This window comes from Hyperoodon ampullatus (genome assembly GCF_949752795.1).
Source record: "Hyperoodon ampullatus genome assembly, chromosome: X".
Taxonomy (NCBI): Eukaryota; Metazoa; Chordata; class Mammalia; order Artiodactyla; family Ziphiidae; genus Hyperoodon; species Hyperoodon ampullatus.
In genome coordinates this window covers 53,214,167-53,235,469 of record NC_136913.1, presented here as the reverse complement: position 1 = coordinate 53,235,469, position 21,303 = coordinate 53,214,167, and the positions used below count along the sequence as shown (strand labels likewise).

The window sequence follows — 21,303 nt, the reverse complement described above, 5'->3', positions numbered from 1 at the left end:
ACTATTTACCTTGCTTCCATGGGAAGGAAAAACTTAGCTAGCTGAGCCTCAATTTAACCAGACAGCCATGGTCTTTTACACTTTCGTTCCAGACCTATCTTTCCAGCCCAGTTTCCAGCTCTTCCTCTCTCTATATACAAATACTCAGCCCCAGATGTCCAGAATCCTAGCTTTTGCTTAACCCACCATACTCTCTCAGACTGATGGGCTTTGTATTGGGCAGGAATCCTTTCCCTACTTTTCTGACTTGACGTAATCCTCAAGGCCATCCTCCATGGAACTTTTCTCTGATGCCCTTCTCTACCCTGGAGGGAAGGAACCTCTTCATCTGCAATGCTCCAGATGACCTTGGCCAGACCTCTAGTCTAGCTTTCAGCTCCTCTCAGAACTCCATCGCCAGAGTCCCCTTTCTCCCAGAATGTTACCACTGTACCCACTCCTCCCAATGCCTATCACCAGGCCTGGCATAGAGAAGGTGCCCATGGAACATTTGGTGAAGAAAGAAATGAGCAGTGTAGTCATGTGAATCAGTCTGTCTACCTGAGTTTATAGAGTTGCCTCCACACAGCCTGCACATCTGTTCTCATGGGCTTTTCACCACAGAAACAAGGTATTGAGCAGCAGAGTGATTATCTTCACTTTGGAGGTGAAGAAACTTAAGACAAGAAAATATTCTTGCTCCCCAGCACCAGCCCCTGTAGTGACCAAACAAGTTGATCATGCATCACTCAGCATGTGTAATGGGGGCCTGGAGGGCACCCTCTTCAAGAAGGCAGTTTGAGGTACAAGTTTATGCCCATACTTGGTCTTGCCATACAGTGTCCCTGGGGAGGAGTGGGCCATACAAACAAGGAGCTGCGCCACCACCCCCAACATCCCTTCTACCTTAATGTGTACATACACAATCTCTACCTGAGACTTAGAAATATCAGGACCAAGAAGGGCACCCAGCTGAGACCTCTTTAGCATGTCAAAGACTACTTTCATTTTCATCAATCCCTATTTATTTTTGGCCCAGCCCAATGTCAAATATCTATCAGTCCCAAATCTGACTGGTGTGGCAGAATGTTTGGTAGCTGGGTAGAGGATATGGAGGACTAGATCCTGCGACAGGAGCCGTGCAACAGTGCCCCCTCACCTCAGGGTTATTTCAAGCCCACCACTTGACTACTTTGTACGTCTCTTCTCCCTTTTCCCACAGCTGAGACTGTCCTGGCCCTGTGCTTCCCTGGGCTCCAGATTTGGAAACTGTCTTCTCCAAATTGTAATCTTTGGTCTACTCCAGTGAATCAAGGTTCCGGGTGAAAAGGGAACAGATGGCAGGCAACCAGAGGCACGAGGCAGTGAGAAAGCCTATGAAGGAGGTGCTGGGAAAAAAAAAAGACACCTCCAAATCAGGTCCAATAAATGAGAATCAGGACTTTGCAAAGCAGGAAAGCACAGCACCAGGGAAACATTATAGTCCAGCCATCCTGATGGGGAAACTGAGGCTAGGGAGAAGAAGGCACTTGCCCAACAAAGTTGCACAATGAGTTAGCCACAGCCCCCTCCTCCCTGACATTTATTTGAACCTAGGACTAGGAGAGGAGGTCTGATGTTCAAATACTGATTTTTGTTGGCCATGTATAGAATGTCATGGAAAGTCACGTAATATTATAAAAAGAATTGAGTTGAACTGTCAGAGTTGGAAGACATCAATGCGCTCGAACAATCTTACTCCCTCCTTGTGGAGATGGGGTAATGGACTGGCCCAGAGAAGAAAACGGACTGGCCAAGGTCATACAGCAACTCTGAGGCAGAGTTGGAGCCAGATCCCAGCTCTAGCAGCCATGTCACTTCCTGTGCCCCACACATGCAGGGGCAGCAGTCCTCCTCTTACTAGTTTAGCAGCTGGATCTTTTCAAGGCAAACAGGACCCAGTACAGCAGCAGAGAACACTCCTCCTGCAGTGCAAAAATGGCAGGCATTGTTCTCTAACCCCTCCCCTCTCCTCAACTTTACCACCTCCACCCCCACCCCCCCTGCTTTTTAGACTTTCACAGAGTTTTAGGGCTGGGCGTTCTGGATATTCTTGAGCTAGTGGTAGAACTGGATTCTTTGTTTCCTCTGCTCACCTGGCCCTGGCAGCCACCAATGCCACTTAATGCCCTCAGGCTAGTTAGAGACCACCGAAGTTCAGGCTGGCCCCCTGCCACATCTCAGACACATCAGCGGCAAGGCTAGTACAGGCCTCCTCACTCCACCTTCAACTTTGACCTCCAGTCTGGGCCCAGACAAGATTTTTCTCTAAATATCCATATTTTTCAGGGACAGGAAACTGCACAGAGCCTAGTTCACCATTAAAAGGTTGAGGAGTCCACTAGAGACTTTGGGGATCCCCTCAAGTTCCGTAAAAGTTGGGAAATTTGGGTGAGGGTCAATCACGAAAACCGGTCTTTACAGAGAAAAGTAAAAGCAGCCCTGGACTGAGAGCCTGAGTTCTGAACTCCAAATCTGCCCCAGTCGCTGGCAGGGTAGGTGACCTTGTAGAAGCACTTTCTCTTCTCTGGGCAGCAGCAGGCCCTTCAGTAACTGGTGGAAGCTGGACTCTATGGTCTCTTAAGGCTCCAGCGTGCCGAAGAGGCGGAGGAAGCTGGGACGCGGGCGCTGCAATTCGCTTTCCTGGCAGGTGAGTCCCTCGGCGCGGCCCAGGGGCGCGTGCCCCGGGGCCCTGTTTCTATGCCTAAGGATGGGCCCGGCAAGTTGCCAAGGGGCTTTGTAGTCCCCAACCTCTTCGCCCCCGCCTCTCCCCGCCTGCCTCTCGCTCTGGAATAAACTGCCGGGTGGCGGCCAGGACGCCGCAGCGCGATTGCACCGCGGCCACGGAAATGGGAACGCATGCAAAATCGAAACCGAGCTCCAAGGCTCCAGCGAGCCCCATCCGGGCGGGACCGGCCCCTCGAGCTTGCGGTGTCGCCAAGCAGCGACCAGCCCGGCGTGGGGGGCGGGGGAAGTAGGGAGTCCCAGCGAGGGGTTCTGCAGCCTCTACGTCCCCTGCCAACACCACGCCCGCGCTTATTTGCATTTAAAGAGAAACGCACCAAGGAAAACAGTGGGCGAGTCGGGAAACGCCTTCTCACCGTGGCGATTGGGCCATAAGCCTGCCAATCAGGGCGCCGATGCCCCACCCTGTGGCTGTGGAGTCCGGGGGGAAGGGTATGGGGGAGCTGCCCAGAGCTTGGGGTAGGGGAGCCGGTGCAGGAGGTGACTGGAGCCACGGCGGCGGCAGGGGCGGCAGTGGCGACGCTCTCAGCCGTGGCAACCAAGGTTCCAGCCCCGGCCAGGGAGGCGCAAAAGACAATAAGCGGGCTGGAAACCGGACCGGGCCGGGTAAGCATTACGCGCGGCCAGGAGCCTCCGCCTGCCCGCCGTCCGATGCAGTCTCGCGTGCTCCGCTCTGGCCGCCTGGAGAGGAGCTCTAAGGGCTGGGCCGGTCGGCATCCGGACCGCTCTGCGCTCCCCTTTGGAACCCGCTTTGAGGACTGTCCGGTGAGGGCCAGAGCAGTGTCCCCTGGGCGCGAGCGACCGCGGCTAGAGGCGGAAAAGAGGTGGGCAGGCCGGCGGGCTATCCTGGGCCATGCCTTGGGGCTCTCGGGGGAGGCGGGGATGGGGCCCGCACGTGCTGCCCTGCGGTCTCGGGAGGGGAGCAGCCAACCAGCACTCCCAGCGGTGCATTTGTAGGCCAGGATCTTTACAGCTTTGTTGTAGCACATTAGCTGGAACAGCTGTGTTACGCGGGTATTGCTCACCCCAGCGGCTCGTCTGCCGCCCCGCCCCTCCCCTCCCCTGCGCATCTCCTGCCTCTCCCTGTCCCCTAGGGACGAAGCCAGCGCGCTAGGCTGGGCCCGACGGGTACTTACTTTGGCGTGGATTGGGGTATCTACATTGTCTGCCTCCTCCCTGGGGGAGCTCAGTTGGGCCTGTGGTCTGCTCACTTCCCTTTGGAACCTCGGCCTTGAGGCCCCAACAGCCGCGCCCCCTGCTCCTGGGCCTCCGGGCGCATCTGGCGCCCCCCCATCCGCGGACAGGCGGGCTGGCAACCCGGCTCTCGCTGTACCTTGCGTTGGGGCAGCAGCTCAAGCTAGTCCTTGGGTCAGAGCTGCAAGGCCGCTTTGTGTCCCCCACCTACCCCCACCCCCCGCCTCGCCTCCTCTCCCCTTGGAGGGCACTGGCCGCGTTTTCCTCTCCAGCCAACGGTTTAAAAATAGCGATAAGCGTGGTGGGGTGTGTGTGTATGTGGGGGGGAGGGTGTTCTGTGCCAGAGGCCGAGGGAGCAATTATTGTAGTAGGGAACGAACCGTTTGGGTGTGTGTGAGAGAGCTAGAGAGGCAGCCAAACCCTCCAACTTCGCAGTTACTTAAAATACCCAGGCTGCCAGGCCGCTGTCATTGTCTGCTGCAGACACCTTTGACACTGGTGACCTCTGGACTTTGCCTAGGCTTTCCGGTGGTGAGGGGTTGTGCCCTCCAGGCGCACCACAGCCCAGGCGGCAGCTGGACTGGCTCCGCAGAGCCAGCCTCGGTTTGGCCAGACTTGTCTTGGCACGGGCCGCGGGGTCAAGGTGAGCCTTTGCCCCTCACACACTAACATCTCCCTCTGCAGCTTTGCCTGCCTGCTGCATTCATCTGGGCTGGGTGGAGGGTGCTGCGCTGTTGGACTCTGCACCCCACCCCTTGGGGATTCCAGCAGAGCCCCCTCCCCGAGTGCAGCTCTGCTCATTCGGCCCCATCCACCGCTGTGTGCCTCTGGCAATAGACTCCAGGCCTTTCTGAGGAACAAGAGGGAGGGAGCTACGTAGGGGCTTGAAAGGCTCTTCTTGGACATTTGACCCACCTCTGAGGGTGGAGAACTCTGTGGGCTGCAGGGCCCAGGCAAAGCCTAGGCACCTTTGAGAGGAGACAGTGAGACCCAATAAATCCCTCACTTCAGGGAAGGCTAGATGGGGACCTTTGTGACACTAGCCAGGACTGCAGATACTACACTACAGTCACCTCCTCTCACTTTGACCAAGCACCAATACAGTCCCCCTACTTGCAGCTGGGCATCCCCGGCCCAGAGCTAGACATGTCCTCTGCACTGCCTCAAACCAACAGCCACCTAACATATCTGCCCTATATAACTCCCTCCCCACACCCAAACCCACTCACCCTGCACTGTCCAAATTCTCTTCCCTCTCAGCTCTGGGCCTATCTTCTCAGTGCCTTTCCTGACCGTCTCTTGCAGTCCATGATGACCTCTTCTTTCTCAGAACTCAGAACTCCTCCAGGCTGCCTGCATCCCTTGGGCATTTGGGGGCTTAAATTATAATAGGAGACAAATTATAATTGAGTTTCCCTGCCTCTACTTTGTCTCCTTGATATCATGGATGTTTGGGTTCTTTCGGAACCTCTCAGGGGGGTAAAGAAAACCTGGATCTCAGCCACAATCCCCTCAAAGCCTAGCAATGCATAGCAGTTAATGAATGCTCCGGAAGGACTTGCCGTCTGTAAAGCTTTGGAGAAGACCTTAACCTCTCCACTGGCACTTGTCCTGGTTCATATGAAAATGATTAGAAAAATGATACTGAAGGCTTAGATATTTATTGAGTAGACTTAATGAAAATTGAGAAGGGGGGTGGGTTACATCTAAAATTAAAAGTAAATAAATCATGATGTCTCCCTTCAATAAGCTCAGGACCTGGATTGCCCAGTCCCCAGACTACACTACCTTTGGTTGCTGATTCATGAGTCTAGAGGCAAACTACCATGGAGAGAGACGAGAGATCTGTATATACAGGGGAATTGTCCTGGGAAGCCTCCAGAAATTAGAGGGGTTTGGTTAGGCAAAGGATAGTGGTATAAGCAAAATTAGGAGTAGGAGGGGGTGGCTTGCAAGCAGGCCGAGTGCAGTGCCAGTCTTTTCTGGTTGATACTGTAAGGTAGAAAGGAGGTTGGGGTCCAGTGGTGGTGGGGTTCCCAAATGCCAGGTTGTGGAATGAGGATCTGATCTGGGGGGAATGGAGGAAGGGGCCATCAAAGAATGGGGAATTGGGAGGTTTTGATATTTTTTGTGTGCAAACATGACACAATAAAATGGGATTTTAGAAAGGGTTTTAGAATGGGGTCTTAGAAAGGGATAGGAAGAACACCATAAACTGGGCAGGTAAGAGGCCACCTTTGGATCTGAAAGAACTGGGGGGCAGCCTATCTCTAGAGGGAAACTGTATCTTGTCAACCTCTCTTTGGCCTTGCAGGGGGTTGGGGGAAAGGAGGGAGCCTGGAGCCTACATACCAACGTGGTGGAGGCTAAGCGGCCCTCAGGCCTCTGCTGATCCTTTTTCTCCCAGCTGGACAGGCCTTCACGGAACACCAGTTTGGACACCTATGTTTACAGATGGGAATCCTGAGGCATTGGAAAGCAACAGGGACTTGCTTAACGTCACACAGCATTTAGGGAGAGGCTGCTGCCTCCTGTGCAGTGACTCCACTGTATCCCACTGTCTCCAGCAGCCTCCATTCAACACAAATCAGCACAAATTGCATTAACTAACCCCTCATCTTACCTCACCCATTCATCAAGAGTGAAGGGATACTAAGTTAGCTTGCTAGGAGCTCCTCTCCTGGCATGTCTCTTGTGTTTTCATCTTGGTCTACAGCCTGTCAGGGGCTGAAAGTTTCAGGAAGGGAGGTAATTGAAAGAAGTTGGCAGTCCAGTGATTCTCTCCTAGTATAGTGGAGGTGTTAACAATTCCTCAAGAACTGTTACATTTACAATCTCTGAACCAGGGGACAAAGGGAATGAGAGAAATAGCAACAAGTCTGGCTTGCTTGTAGAATCAAAGAGGGAGAAGGGCTTCCAGCCTCCTCATTTACAGATGGGCTACAAGAGGGCATGCCCAGTGTTATTTCATCAGTGCCCCTGCCTCAAATCCTGACCAGGCAGATAGACTAGGTGATAAAAGTAAAGCCCTCAGGGGCTTCCCTGGTGGCGCAGTGGTTGAGAGTCTGCCTGCCGATGCAGGGGACACGGGTTCGTGCCCTGGTCCGGGAAGATCCCACATGCCGCGGAGTGGCTGGGCCCGTGAGCCGTGGCCGCTGAGCCTGCGCGTCCGGAGCCTGTGCTCCGCAACGGGAGAGGCCGCAATAGTGAGAGGCCTGTGTACCGCAAAAAAAAAAAAAAAAAGTAAAGCCCTCAGAGGAGGCATTTCATAGCCTTCCTGTGTCATTCATTCCTGGGTTACCCATCTCATTGCCAGGAAGTTCTTTCTCAGATCTAACCTGAGCCTCTCATGCTATGCTTAAACCAACTGCGTGTGTGTGTGTGTGTGTGTGCGTGTGTGTGTGTGTGTGTGTGTGTGTGTGTGTGTGTGTTGGGGGGTGGGGTTGAGAGCAGCTGGCCACCATTGCTCTTCTGCTTAACAATTCATTGGAGATTTCATGGGCATTAAACCATCTCTTCCACCTCCAACTTCTGTTCTCTGAATTAAATAATCACAGAGTCTTTTCACCTCTCCTTGGTCTTATTTTTCAAACCTGTGCATGCCTAAGTGTATCGCTAGCAAGGCAGGCAGGGAAACCAGAACCACTGCAGAGGTGCAGGTGCCAGCCGAGTGAGGGTGCATTCCTCCCCTGCACCTCCCCTTTTGGGATTAGGGGATAATATGAACAATGGAGGAAATGGCCCGAGGGAGCTTGGTGGAGTCAGAGGCAGCCATAGTGGTGCTGCAGGGGGTGGGGGTGGGGGAGCTTTGCGACCCTTTGATCTACATTTCTTGCTGCAGAGCGTTCATTGCTTTCATCTCCTACAGGTTTTTTTTTCCCCCTGCTGGGTTTCGAAGCAGATACTAACCCCTCTTCTCTAGTCAGTACTCCTCAGCCCTCTCTTCTGGGGGCTGCAGCTCTTTCCGGAGAGAGAGGGCTAGGCCCAGACAGTTGTGGTCCCCCTCCTCTCTGTATATGTATGAAATATTCATAGGCTAGGCCTCGTGCATTCAGAAAGAGTAAAATGCTGGGTGGGCTTGCAGGGGGTAGAAGTGAGAGGCATGAGGAGTGAGGCTGGGCCACAGTACACCTCTGTTCTGCAGTGGACCCAACCAGCTAGGCATCCAGGCCTCCCAGTGAAGCCTAGGATCCCCAACATCCCATTCCCTCAACATGCCTCCTGACTCAGCAGCCACTAGAAAACTGGACACAGGACCGCCCTTTCCCCAGCTTCTCATGCATCCTGGGGGAAGCAGATCCCCGGTCCAATCTCCCATTTCTACATGGGAAAACAGAGGCCCAGAACAGGGAAGGGATTTATTTGCCCAAGGTTACCTGAGAGCACAAAGCTCCAGGCCCCCAATTCTAGGCTTCTTTCTCTAAGCACACTGATCCTGATTCCCCCCCACCCCCAAACCTCAGTTTCCTTACCTGGTCTCTCACATAGGGTATGGTGCATACAGAGGAGTGGATACATAGGAAAGTCAGGAGTCTCCACTGTTCACTCCACCCAGCTGCTCCTCTGCAGGCTTTCCTCGGCTGCCTTGTCACATCTGTTTCCCTGGGGTTAGCTCCTCTCTTGTTCTTCATCTGAACAGGGATGGAAGGAGGTAGTGCCTGTCTTTGATCTCACCCTTGCTGGGTTAGTACTGACATAGTGGAAGCCTTATGATGCAGGCATGACACCTTCCTTGGATACATTCCTCTCTAAGGGGGTTGGGAGCCTGAGAGTCTCCTCCCAGAGCCCCCACTGTTCCAGGCAAGTGGGGTAGGCAGCCTCCGCAGCCTGAGGAGAAAGACGGAGCATCCAGAAGATTCCCCAGGAAGGCCTGTTTCTAGGGAGAGGCCGAGTCTGGGTGACCACACCTCCCAGACTGGAGAAGCCCCTGTATATTTGAGGCTGAAGCTAAGGGGCAGAGAAGTGAGCCTAGGAAACCTGCAAAGGGCATGCAGAGAGCAAGTCTTGAAAGTCAGGCAAAGGGATTTGGCCTTGATCCTGTAGGCAATGCGGAAGATTTGGTAAGTAGAGGAGTGATGTGCTGAAATCAGGATTGTAAGAAAATGAACCTGGCAAGGGTGTGCAGGATGGATGAGATGGAAGTGGGGAGGCACGGGGTGGGATTTCAGTGTCATGGCAGGGAGGAACCAGAGGGAACTCTGCTAAGACACTTTTATCATCCTCATAGGACCGGGAGGGGTGGGGGGGAATCTGACGAGCTGGAGTGGAGAAGGTAGCTGCAAGGGCACGTGATTGAACATCTGCTTGGTACCTAGCAAATAATCTGTCTTTTACATTTATCATCTCTAATCCTTACTGCGATTCTAGATGGTAGGTAGCATTTTCTTCATCGTATAGATAAGGCATTTGAGTTTCAAAAAGGTTAGGCCACTTTCTCATATCCCACAGCCTGAAAGGGATGAAGCTGGCATTTTAGTTCTGGGCTGACAGACTCCAGCTAAATTAGAATTCAGTTGAACCAACGTTGTTTGAGCTCCTGCTCTGTGCTAGATATGGTGACTACTGTATAAGATGAAGGAGGGTGCATTGAGAGAAATGAAAAGACAGACTGAGCCCTGCCAGAATGAATTGCCCAAGGCTGAGTACGTTCATTCATTTGATGGACTAGTGGTGGGGGAATAGGAGCAGGGGCTAGAGGGCCCAGTTTGGGGTCTGTGCTGCATCTAGAGTTGGTGGGATGCCCCCTTGAGAAGAGGTGCTCCTCAGGAAGCCTGCAAATTAGGGGAGGAGTGGTTTCAGGGGTAGCTTGGGTGGGGCTCTGCCAGCAGCCTTTACAGCTCCACCAAAGAATACCAAGCTAGACAGCCCTTCCTTCAGGTCCTAAAAAAAATGGTTTTGAGAGTAGACTTTGGCTGTGGGTTTTAGACATGGTTGATTCGAATTCCAAATCTCATAGATCATTTTCCTTAAATAATAGCTCAAATTCTTTGTCCCCGTTTTGTCTTTACCTTTATCTTTGTCCCCACTGGCAGGTTTCTGTTTGGACCTTTTTTTTTGGCTCCTCAAGCTTATCTCCCAAGGAAAAGAAGAATAGAGGAACATATTCCACGGTTTGGGAGCAGTGATGGTGGGGTTGCTGATGAGGAGAACAGCCACAGGCTGGGTTGGCAGCTCTTGGATTCTGAAGTCAGCAGGCTTTCTGGAATGTGCTAGGTGGGGCCAAAATAGTGGCAGCCAGTGAGGACTGGAAATGCTTCAGAGAAGGCTCAGCTGGGTTGGGACAGGAGTGTGATGGGAGGGAGAGATGATGGCTCTTGCAGGTGTGAGGAGAACCTGCAAAGTCCTTACTCTCAGTCTTCTTCCTTTGATTATGGGCCAGAATGGTGCAGCAGAATGGCATAGAATTGGGACTCAAAGAGGCCTGGAAACTGGTGTGGCTCTGTCATCATCCCACTGTGTGACCTTAGGCAAGTCTTTTCCCAAGCCTAGGCAGTTTCCTTTTCTGTGACAAGGAGTTACCATCCCCTACCAGGCCTGATTAATAGATGGCTGGGAAGGAGAAATGGGGAGTGAGGAAGTGGGGAACACTTTGTAAACTGGTGAGTACCATGAGTGGATAAAGGACATCCGTTGATTTGCATTTCCTTTTATGCTGGTACTTTAGCTGAATTTGAATCATTGACCTTTCTGGCTTGGGCTAGAGAACCTGGCTACTTGAAATTCCCAGATAATCCAGAGCTGTTAGCCAGTAGCTGATTTGAGGCAACATTTTGAGTTCCTGAATGTCAAAGGTTGGCTAAAAGAACAACTGAAGCCTCCTGTGAGATAACTGCACAGTCACCCTCATTTACCATTTGGGTAAACTGAGGCCCAAGGAGGTTTGGTGACATACCCTTAGAGCACTGGGGAGCACTTTAGTCAACCCTGACTGAGGTAGTTTTGCTGCTAGAAACTGTCCAACTATAGTTTGAATAAAATACATATAAAACTAGTCGCCATGTTTTTGAGCCTCTGTTATATAATGCATTTTATTTGATACTTTATATACATCGGTTTTGTTCCATAAAATAGCTTTAAGAGGTAGGCACTCTTAATAGCATCATTTTCCAGTTGGGGAAACTGAAAGAACTTGCTGGATTTCCCCCAGGTAGGCAGAGCTGATTACAGTGCAGAACTGGCTGACTCTCAGGGAGTGGGGGGCTGGGCTTCCTGTCCTTAGTACTCCTTCCTTAGACCACCCTCCTCCACATACATGAGGGCAGGGTGGGCCCAGAGTGGGCTTGCTCCCAGGAAAACTTCTTGGAGGAGGTCTGGGAAACTATGACTGGTTGAGGCCATGCCTCTGCAGCTACTGCATAAATCCACACACTTCTTCCCTGAACTCAGCCTTCTCTAAGTTGGCTGAGCTGGCCCCAGGAAATAGGGCTGGGAGCAGAATGTTTAAGACTTGGTGGAGCTGTTTCCTCCTTATCGAGAAGGATTCCTGGGGCAGGTTTGTGACTTGTCTCCTGCCTGTATTTTGAGAGGAGGGGAGAAGGAAGAAGCTCTGCCCTAGCTCTGACCTAGCCTTTCACTGGTCCGAGAATGGCCTGAGGCTGGCCTCGGGAGCAGGGATGCCCACAGCTCAATTCTGGCCATGCTAGCAACAGCTGTAGCAAGTGGCCCCTGCCATGGACCACAGAGTAGCCTTACAGGGTTCCCTCACCCACCAGTCCACCGGAAGCTTAGACAGCCATACAGGCTGAGAAACCTAAGGGTGGAGGGGCTCTGCATTTAGCAGGACCACTTTCTTGGCAGGAACCATGAAGGGAGCTAGCCTCAGCCTGGGGAAGCTGAAGAATCTGTCCCTTTGCTGTCTCCTTTGCCTTCAGCCCCACCTCACTCTCCTGACCAGTGTACTCTGTGGTCCCGAATAGAGGCAGCATAGCCCACTGGGGAAGGACAGCATTGGGACCTGGTGAGGTAGTAAGGTGTATGGAGAAGGGGCCTGGGCCAGAAGTGGCTAGGTGGGGCCGGGCTAGGGGGCTACTAGCTATGGGTGATTCCTGCCACCTCCTGTCCTACTGTCTTGAAGGGGGATGCAGCGAAGAGACACTATGAGTGGGGTACATGGCTCTGGGAGGGACAAGGCAGGGAGGTAGGAGACAGCATAGTTTCAAGGCTGGTCCTTGCCAGCAAAGATAACCCTGGGCCTAGTTAGGAGGAAAGCCTGAAGCTGGGGGAAGAGAATTTCATTCCCAGGGACACAACCTTGCCTAGTTCACCCACTCCCACCACATACACAGAGGACTTTGTATAAATCCAGGAACATGTCTTTAAAATCCCCTCACACCTGGCTCTTCCTCAGCATGAGCCAAGGCAGCTAGTCCCTTGGACTTCCTGTAGTGAATGGCTTTCTCAAATGAGTGGCCTCTTACACACGGTCTACTACTTCCTAAGAAACTGGGATCTGACCTGAAATAATGGTAATGCCAACCTTTCTCATTTGTTTTGCACTTTACAGTTTACAAAGTGCTTTTGGTGTCCATTATCCCATCTAACCTCACATTACTGCAGTGGACTGGGGAGATAGAGGGGGTAGATAGAGGAGCTATTTTGATCTCCATTTCACAAGCACCCAAGGCTCAGAGGAGTGCCTTGGCCTGTTCAGGGTCCCTTGGCATGGTATGCAACACAGCCCTGTGACCCATGGCTCCTTCCACAACATACTGCAGATCCCTGTGACAGGGAAGGGGACAATGTAGAGAGCAGTGGGCTGGCCTTTACTCTAACAGAGCACAGAAGCAAGGGCAAGAGAAAGCCCAAAGGGACTACCCTCAAGCCAAAGCATCAAGGTTCTGGAAAGCAGCCCTCTTTGAGATTCAGTCTGCCTAATTCTTCTGTTCACAGGAATTCCAGCTCCAAAACCAGTAGGACAATTAAGCCTTTGATTCACAAGGATGGGTAAGCCCATAAGGTTTTTCACTTAGCCCTTGGTCTTCCTTGATGACTAGTCTTGCCCATCCTTTCCCCTAAATAATTGCTGTTTTTACTCACTCCTGTCTAACAAGGCCCAAATTGAATGCCTCCTTATCAAGGCAGCTTTTCTGAGCCCAGGAGCTATCTTTCTGCCTTTCAAGTTTATCCTGGGATATGATCACAAGGTCTGAAGAATGACACTTCAACACTCTGCTTAAGCAATAATGGGGACTCTTCTCTAAGGCCTGCATCATATTGTGCCTTCAGACTATTATATATAGGTTTTTCTACCTGTTAGCCTAGGGGATCCCCAAAAGCAAGGACTGGGGTTTCCCCTTCTGGCAGCACTGAGCTTAATAACTACCATTTAACCAAATGTTCTGGAGAGGTTCATTTCATGAATTCCACAGAGGGGAGTAGAATTTCACAAATAACTCCATTTATTGCCACCCCATCTCCTCAGTGCCCAGCACCATAATGACAACACTGTCAGTAATTTCAGGGCTGAGGTTAAAACATCTGTGCTCTGGAAAATGAGCGATTCAGATAGATGATAGGGCCCTTATTCCCATGAGACCCTGGTGCAGAGGACTCTGAGTGTATGCGTGTATGATTGTGTATTTGAGGGGTAGCACTGTCTATTGTGGGCCTATCAGTTACAGGGGTGAGCTGGAACAATGCCATGTTAAAGTATGTCACACAGAATCAAAAAAACAAAAACCTAACGTGAGCAAATGGCAATACAGATCTCTGCAGAGAAGGGATCAGATGAGGGTTTTTTTTCTCTTATTTTCTGGATAATCAGCCATTCTCTTGCTCCTAGTTTAATATTCAGTTCTGCAGAGCCCCTGATGGAAGCCTGGGTCAAGTTGATGATTCAAGTGTCAGGCCAAACAGGGCACAAGGCACAAAGTTAATATTTGCTAGACAAGATCAGGGACTCCAGCAAGGTTCCTCTAATGAGGTCAGAGGTCAGAGGCCAGAGTGTAGCTGCCAGGCTCTCTCCACCTCCAGTGCTGATCCTTAGTTTCACTGCAGGTGAATGTGTGAGTGTTATTACAGTGGCAACCAATCACAGGGCTGATGTGCTGGCTAGCTGCTCTTAGGACAACAGTGTTGCTTGCCTCTCCTTCTCTCTCTCTGGCTCCCAGCAGCTGTTCTGCCTCCCTTCCCTACCCAAGCTCCTTATCTGCTGGTGGCTACCCTACAGAGAGGGGACAGTGGTGAGGGACTTTCCAGGGAAGGGTCATTGGGTTTTAGCAGGCTGGTCGCTGATCCAGCTGTCAATCAGTTGTAGTCACTGGAATGAATACATCAGACAATGGGGTTGGGGAGGGGGATATGTTGGGGTAGGTGCTGGCTAGCTCTTCTTTTTATTCCATCTCTGTGACATTTGGATATTTAGAGGATTGGGAGCTTAGACCAGAAGGGTGTGTCTTGCGCCAGGTTTGTTTATTTATTTATTTATTTATTTATTTATAAAAAATTATTGGAGTATAGTTGCTTTACTATATGTTAACATATAGAAACTAATGTTTTGTTAGTTTCTGTTGTATAGCAAAGTGAATCAGCTGTACGTATACATATATCCCCTCTTTTTTGGATTTCCTTCCCATTTAGGTCACCACAGAGCACTGGGTAGAGTTCCCTGTTGCACCAGGTTTATTTATTTAAATAGCTGTTGAGAGCCTAACTCCCAGACCAGGGACATGAATCATGTGGAGCTGTGCCTTCAAGGAGTTCCTTTTCTAGATAGGGAGCTAGATGGGGGCCAAAGTAACGAAAGGAGCAGAGAAGAAATAGTCTGCCTCCTGGTTCTAAAGTGGAACTTGGAGGTTTCAGTTGCTGAGGGCCACATTAAAATCTGTTCCCAGCAGGACAGTCACTAGAGAGTCTGACCTAGACCTACCCCTCACATAACCACTATGACAGGGAGGTACTTCTAGGTGTCTTGGACAGAGGATACTGAATCCCGGAGAGTGCCTTGCCCCAAGGCTACCATGCCATCTTAGCTGATCCTGGGTTGCAGCTCTGGAATGTGGGTCTGCAAGGCTTCTACTCTGAGCTTTTGAGGGTATGAGCATGGTCCTACAGGCAATTTAGGGAGCCTGGGGAAGAAGGTGAAACTTCAGGTCTACTTTTCTACCCAGCTCAAGGCAAAATGTCAGTGAGAGCCCTGGCTAATGTGAAATTGAGGCCTGGATGTTGCAGAACCCAGTGAATACTTAGTGGGCTATTTTGCCAGATGCTTTTCAAAAATTCTGTCATAAGAGTTGACTTCCCTTCTGCCTTTCCTGCCTCTCCACTCCACCCCCTTTGATAATCCCTCTCATGACAAATAGCACCGTGGGCCTTTTTCATATCTGCAGTTCCCCCTGCCCAGTGCTCCCCTGAGTTTAAGGTGACCTGAAGTGAGTGGACCCAGCAAGTGGGGTAGGGGTGATAGCTGCCTGTTGCTCAGTGTAGGGTTTTGCTGCCTTGGGGCCCAGAGGAGGCTGGCCCAGCAAGTCAAGCATATGGAGTGCATTAAGGTTTTCCCTACATTTTCTCTTACTTTCTGGTTCCACTCAAGCCTGAAACCACAGACACCTGTGAAAACAAACCCAGCCTGGTTGCTTGCTCACCAGTACTGTCTCTCTGTCTTTGTTTCTCTCATCTTCAGCCCCAACTGTGATGCTTCCTGACTGATGATGTTATAACAGTGCCCAGAAGCCAGAAGGCTGCATTTTTCAGCTGAACATACCTGAGTTGTCCCCAACAACATGGAGTCCCAAAAGGACGAAGCTGCTCAGGCCAAGGGAACAGCAGTCTCTGTGGATACCCAGGACCAATGGGCCGAGAAAGGAGCCAAGAATAAGGCAGCTGAGATGACAGAAGGGCCAGCATCAGAGCAACCCTCATCTGGCCCAGGTAGGCTGAAGAAAACTGCCATGAAACTCTTTGGTGGCAAGAAGAGCATCTGTACCCTGCCTAGTTTCTTTGGAGGGGGACGAAGCAAAGGTTCTGGGAAAGGCAGCTCTAAGAAGGGTCTTAGCAAGAGCAAGACCCACGATGGCCTGATTGAAGCAGTCCATGGCCCTGAAGACATTGTCAGTGAAGGAAATGGCCTCTCCTTACCTTTGCCTGAGTCATCCTGCCGACTTCCCGGCTCTCAGAGTGTCCATGGATCTTTGGAGACAGACTCCAGATGCAAAACGTCTGTGGCTGGAGCCACAGAGAAAGCTAGGGCTGAGAAGGCTCCCTTTGTGCCCAAGCCAAAAAAAGGCCTGAAAGGTTTTTTCAGCAGTATCCGCCGTCACCGGAAGAGCAAGGTCTCTGGGGCTGAGCAAAGTGATCCAAGAGCCAAGGAGCCTGAGGGGGCCAGAGGCAGGCCTCATGAGCACGTGAGCTCAGCCCTTCTGTCCCGCACTGAGACCCTCCAAGCCCCAAGAAAGGAAAATGCAAAATCCCAAGATGTCCCTGGGCCAAAAGTTTCTTCAGTACCAGAGACTTCTCCAGCAGCCACTGAGCAGACAGCCTGCAAAGATCCAGAAAAAACCATGGAGGCCTGTGCCTCAGCACTCCTGCAGCCCAAACCTGCCCCTGAAGCCAGTGGCCCAGAGGAGCCCCATAGCCCAGAAACAGGGGAGAAGGTTGTGGCAGGAGAGGTAAATCCACCCAATGGCCCTGTGGGGGACCAGCTGAGCCTCCTCTTTGGGGATGTCACATCCCTGAAAAGTTTTGACTCACTGACAGGTTGTGGTGACATAATAGCAGAACAGGACATGGACAGTATGACAGACAGCATGGCCTCTGGAGGCCAGAGGGCCAATCGAGATGGGACCAAACGAAGTTCCTGCCTGGTGACCTACCAAGGAGGGGGCGAGGAGATGGCCTTGCCGGATGATGATGACGAGGAAGAAGAGGAAGAGGAGGTGGAATTAGAGGAGGAAGAAGAGGAAGTCAAGGAGGAAGAAGACGATGACTTAGAATATCTGTGGGCAAGTTCCCAGGTGTGCCCAAGGCCCATTCTAAATCCAGGCTACCATCCCACCACATCCCCAGGCCACCTCGGTTACATGCTCCTTGACTCAGTTAGGTCTTATCCTGGCCTAGCCCCTGGGGACCTTTTGACTCCTCAGAGCGATCAGCAAGAGTCTGCCCCCAATAGTGATGAGGGTTATTATGACTCCACCACACCTGGACTTGAGGATGATTCAGGTGAGGCCCTGGGGCTTGTCCGCAGGGATTGCTTGCCCCGAGACAGCTATAGTGGTGATGCCCTCTATGAGTTCTATGAGCCAGATGATAGTCTTGAGAACTCCCCACCTGGGGATGACTGCCTTTATGACCTCCATGGTCACAGCTCTGAGATGTTTGACCCCTTCTTGAACTTTGAGCCCTTTTCTTCCTCTCGGCCACCTGGGGCAATGGAGACAGAGGAAGAACGGCTAGTGACCATCCAGAAACAGTTGCTGTATTGGGAGCTTCGGCGGGAGCAGCGAGAGGCCCACGAGGCATGTGCCCGAGAGGCTCACACCAGGGAGGCCTACACCCAAGAAGCTCACACCAGGGAGGCCCATGCTCGAGAGGCCCACACCCGGGAAGCTTATGTCAGAGAGGCCCGAGCTCGAGAGGCTTATGCCAGGGAGGCCTGTGGCCGAGAGGTCCGTGCTCGAGAGGCTCAAGTCCGAGAGGTCCAAGTCCGGCAGGAGAAGCCCATCATGGAGTATCAGATGAGGCCTTTAGGGCCGTCAGTGATGGGCCTGGTGGAAGGGGCGTCAGGGGCCTCTCAGACTTCCCACAGAGGAACCACCTCAGCTTTCCCTGCCACTGCAAGCAGTGAGCCAGACTGGAGGGACTTCCGTCCTTTGGAGAAGCGTTTCGAGGGAACCTGCTCCAAGAAAGATCAAAGTACCTGCCTGATGCAGCTCTTCCAGAGTGATGCTATGTTTGAGCCAGACATGCAAGAAGCAAATTTTGGAGGCTCTCCCAGGAGGGCTTACCCTACTTATTCACCCCCTGAGGAGCCAGAGGAAGAGGAGGTTGAGAAGGAAGGGAATGCCACTGTGAGTTTCTCTCAGGCCCTTGTGGAGTTCACCAGCAATGGGAACCTCTTCTCCAGCATGTCCTGCAGCTCTGACTCTGACTCATCCTTCACTCAAAACCTCCCTGAGCTGCCCCCCATGGTGACCTTTGACATCGCTGATGTGGAACGGGATGGGGAAGGCAAGTGTGAAGAAAATCCTGAGTTCCACAATGATGAAGACCTTGCAGCCTCCTTGGAAGCTTTTGAACTGGGCTACTACCAGAAGCGCGCCTTCAACAACTACCACAGCCGATTCTACCAAGGCCTACCCTGGGGTGTGAGCAGTCTCCCTCGATACTTGGGACTGCCTGGCATGCACCCTCGTCCTCCACCTGCTGCCATGGCCCTCAACAGGAGGAGCCGCTCCCTCGACACTGCTGAGACCCTGGAGCTGGAGCTCTCCAATTCTCACCTGGGCCAGGGCTACATGGAGTCTGATGAGCTTCAGGCTCAGCAAGAAGATTCAGATGAAGAAGAAGAGGAGGAAGAATGGGGCCGAGACAGTCCCCTGTCCCTCTATACTGAACCTCCAGGGACCTACGACTGGCCTGCCTGGGCTCCCTGTCCTCTCGCAGTGGGGCCAGGCCCTGCAGGAATAAGTCCTAGCCAGTTGGATGGGCCTTCCGGCCAGTCTCTATATGGACAGGCAGTCTGTTGCATATCTCCTGTCGCCATGTCCATGTTGCTGTCAGTATCAGGGCCAGAGCCAAGGGCACCTGGGGAATCCAAGTCTCAGCTAGCTCGACCTTCGCACCTACCCCTGCCCATGGGCCCTTGTTATAACCTCCAGCCAAAGGCCTCCCAGAGTCCGAGGGCCAGGCCTCGAGATGTGCTGCTGCCTGTTGATGAACTCAGTTGCTCCTCCATTTCTGGAGGCTTCAGCCCCAGCCCTCTGCCCCAGGCCAAGCCTGTAGGCATTACCCATGGCATCCCTCAGCTGCCCAGGGTCCGGCCTGAGCCCCCAGAGCCTCAGCCCATTCACTATGGGGCTTCCAGCCTTGACCTGTCAAAGGAGAGGGCCGAGCAAGGTGCCTCTCTCCCCACCAGCTACTCCTCCACTGCCATGAATGGAAACCTAGCTGAGTAGTCATCATCAATTCTGGAGTGGGGGGCATGGGGCCTGAGCATGTGAATGGGGATCAGGGTTGGGCAGAGGGGTGGGGGGTGGGGGTTGCTGTTTAACTTGAAAATCCTTTTGGCCAAGGAAAGCTCCTATGAGTTTTCACCTTTTTTTTCCCACTTCCCTTGTCTGCCATCTGTGGCCACATTCAGCTCAAGTACATCTGCCCTGGGAGATTGCTGCTGCTGCTGCTGCTGCTGCTGCTGTGCTCCAGTTTTTTCTTTTGGGTTTTTTTCTTGTGACCCATGCAGGGTTTGGGATGCTGTAATTTTGTGCCTATTCCAGTTGCCAAGGTAGTGATTATATATATATAGCATGCATCCTTGACACAGACTGAACCCTTAGCACCCTCTGCCACTTCTCCACCCAGTGAATGATGAACCACTGATGAGCAGCCGCATCTACACTGCCTCCCACTTGGGGACAGGGAGCTTGTTTGCTGTTAGCAATGTGAAATTACGGTACAGATCCCCCCCACCCCCACTTCCTTTGGTCTTGGCATAGCTGCCACCATTACATCAGATGATATAATCTATTAGCCCCAGCTAGCTGTCCTCAGAGAGGATCAAGTAGCATGTGTCTCACTGCCTATTGCTGTGGACTTTGGCATCATAACCAGATGAAGGCCTTTTAACCTGGCCTGCTACAGCTTGGGTTGAAGACAAAAACGTTAATTCCCTTAATGGAGTGATCAAATTCATCTAGTTGCAAACAGAAGACAAAATAGCATTCTATTGTAGACACTGCCATAAGTCTCGAGCTCTGGAATGATAGGATTTTTTCCTTTATCGTTTCTTCAAGCTTGTGACTGCCTGAATTGCAGATGCTTTTGAATCTTGGTTCCTTTTTCCTCCAAAGGAAATTTTTATTTCATTACAAGGAACACATTCTTTTAATTGATATACAGGAAGAGAAGTGGCCTAAATTAGGCTTGGCTGTAGGGGCTGGGGTTTTTGCAGGTTGCAAGAGGATAGAAAAAGGAGGTTCATTTGTCCAGCCATCAGGAGAGAGGATTTCATACATTGCGGAGCTCATGGCAACTCAGCTTCTTTTGGGAAAATTTCTTCCCTCCCAAAGACAAAAGCTTCCTTAAGCCTTGCCCACCCCTTCACTGGACGCAGTAAAGAGGCTCCATGCTAGCATTCCCAAGAGACAGGACACCAAGGATATTTAGGCTGCTGTTCCAGGCTCTCTAAAGACCTTTCATTTTCCAATTAGCCAAGTTCTTAGCATCATCAAAGGACCATGCTTCTTGAGAGAAAAGACTGTGACCTGCCCTCACTCTGCCAAGCTGAAGGACTCCGATTTGTGTGGTAATTGCAGCCCTTTATGGAATGAATGGCACCCTCCCTTCTGCATTCACACAGTTTTCATGTTAAACTAGCTTGGAAATATTTGTGGGGAAGAGTTGCTGTCAGGAAAACATTGCAACAGGCTAATCTTGCTAGGCTCTACCTCATTAATCACCAACATGAGAGGGGTCCTTTTAAATTTCTTTATTGGAAATGGTATATGGAACATTTTTACCTGGATATGTTGACCCAAATTATGATCCTTGCTCCCCTGACCCTGTCCCTATCCCCCCACCCATCTCCATGCCTGTTAAGAGAAGTGGTAAACAGGGCTCTTGCTATTCCCAAGATACGGCAACTTAGCTTAGGAACAGATGCTGTTGGCCCCCCAAGTCAAGATGACTGTGGGCAAACTGCCACCTGGACAAGGGATGTGTCTGTGCTGGTCTTTGTCACCATTTCTCAGAGTGGGGTTGGCCCAGTGCCCCTCACCACAAAGAGCAAACCTGGATGGTAGAAGCTGTACCCCTGGAAGCACCACATGAATTTGCATGGCACTGACACCAACACTCAAGGGACCCAGACCAGCTCTCCAGGCTGACTTTGTCTGCATTGTGAAGAAATGCATTAGTCATGGAGCTGGAGAATCAAAGAGGGTGAGGAAGGCCCTCCTCACCCCTAGCACAGCATTCCAGGAGAGAAGTGCCCAAATTCTGGCCTCTCACCAAAGCTGCCCTGGGAGGGTGGGGCTGAAATTGGCCTGGCTATTTGGCAGGCAGGAAACACTCACCAAATGCCTTTACAACAGGGGAAAACCCACCACTTGCCTCTTCTGTCTGCTTGTCCTTCATGGCAGCCTAAGCTGCTGTTTATATGTGGACTGTGCCAGCCACAGCAGGTAGTAGAGC

At 51.7% G+C, this 21,303-nt stretch overlaps 1 protein-coding gene across 1 annotated transcript; it reads left to right on the top strand.

Annotated features, from left to right (window-relative positions):
* Window positions 1–15,677: 15,677 nt before the first annotated feature.
* AMER1 (APC membrane recruitment protein 1) lies at window positions 15,678–19,070 on the top strand (the record flags this gene model as incomplete). Its single annotated transcript, XM_079727743.1, has 1 exon — window positions 15,678–19,070. One exon carries the CDS (start codon window positions 15,678–15,680, stop codon window positions 19,068–19,070), a length of 3,393 nt encoding a protein of 1,130 aa, XP_079583869.1.
* Window positions 19,071–21,303: the final 2,233 nt, after the last annotated feature.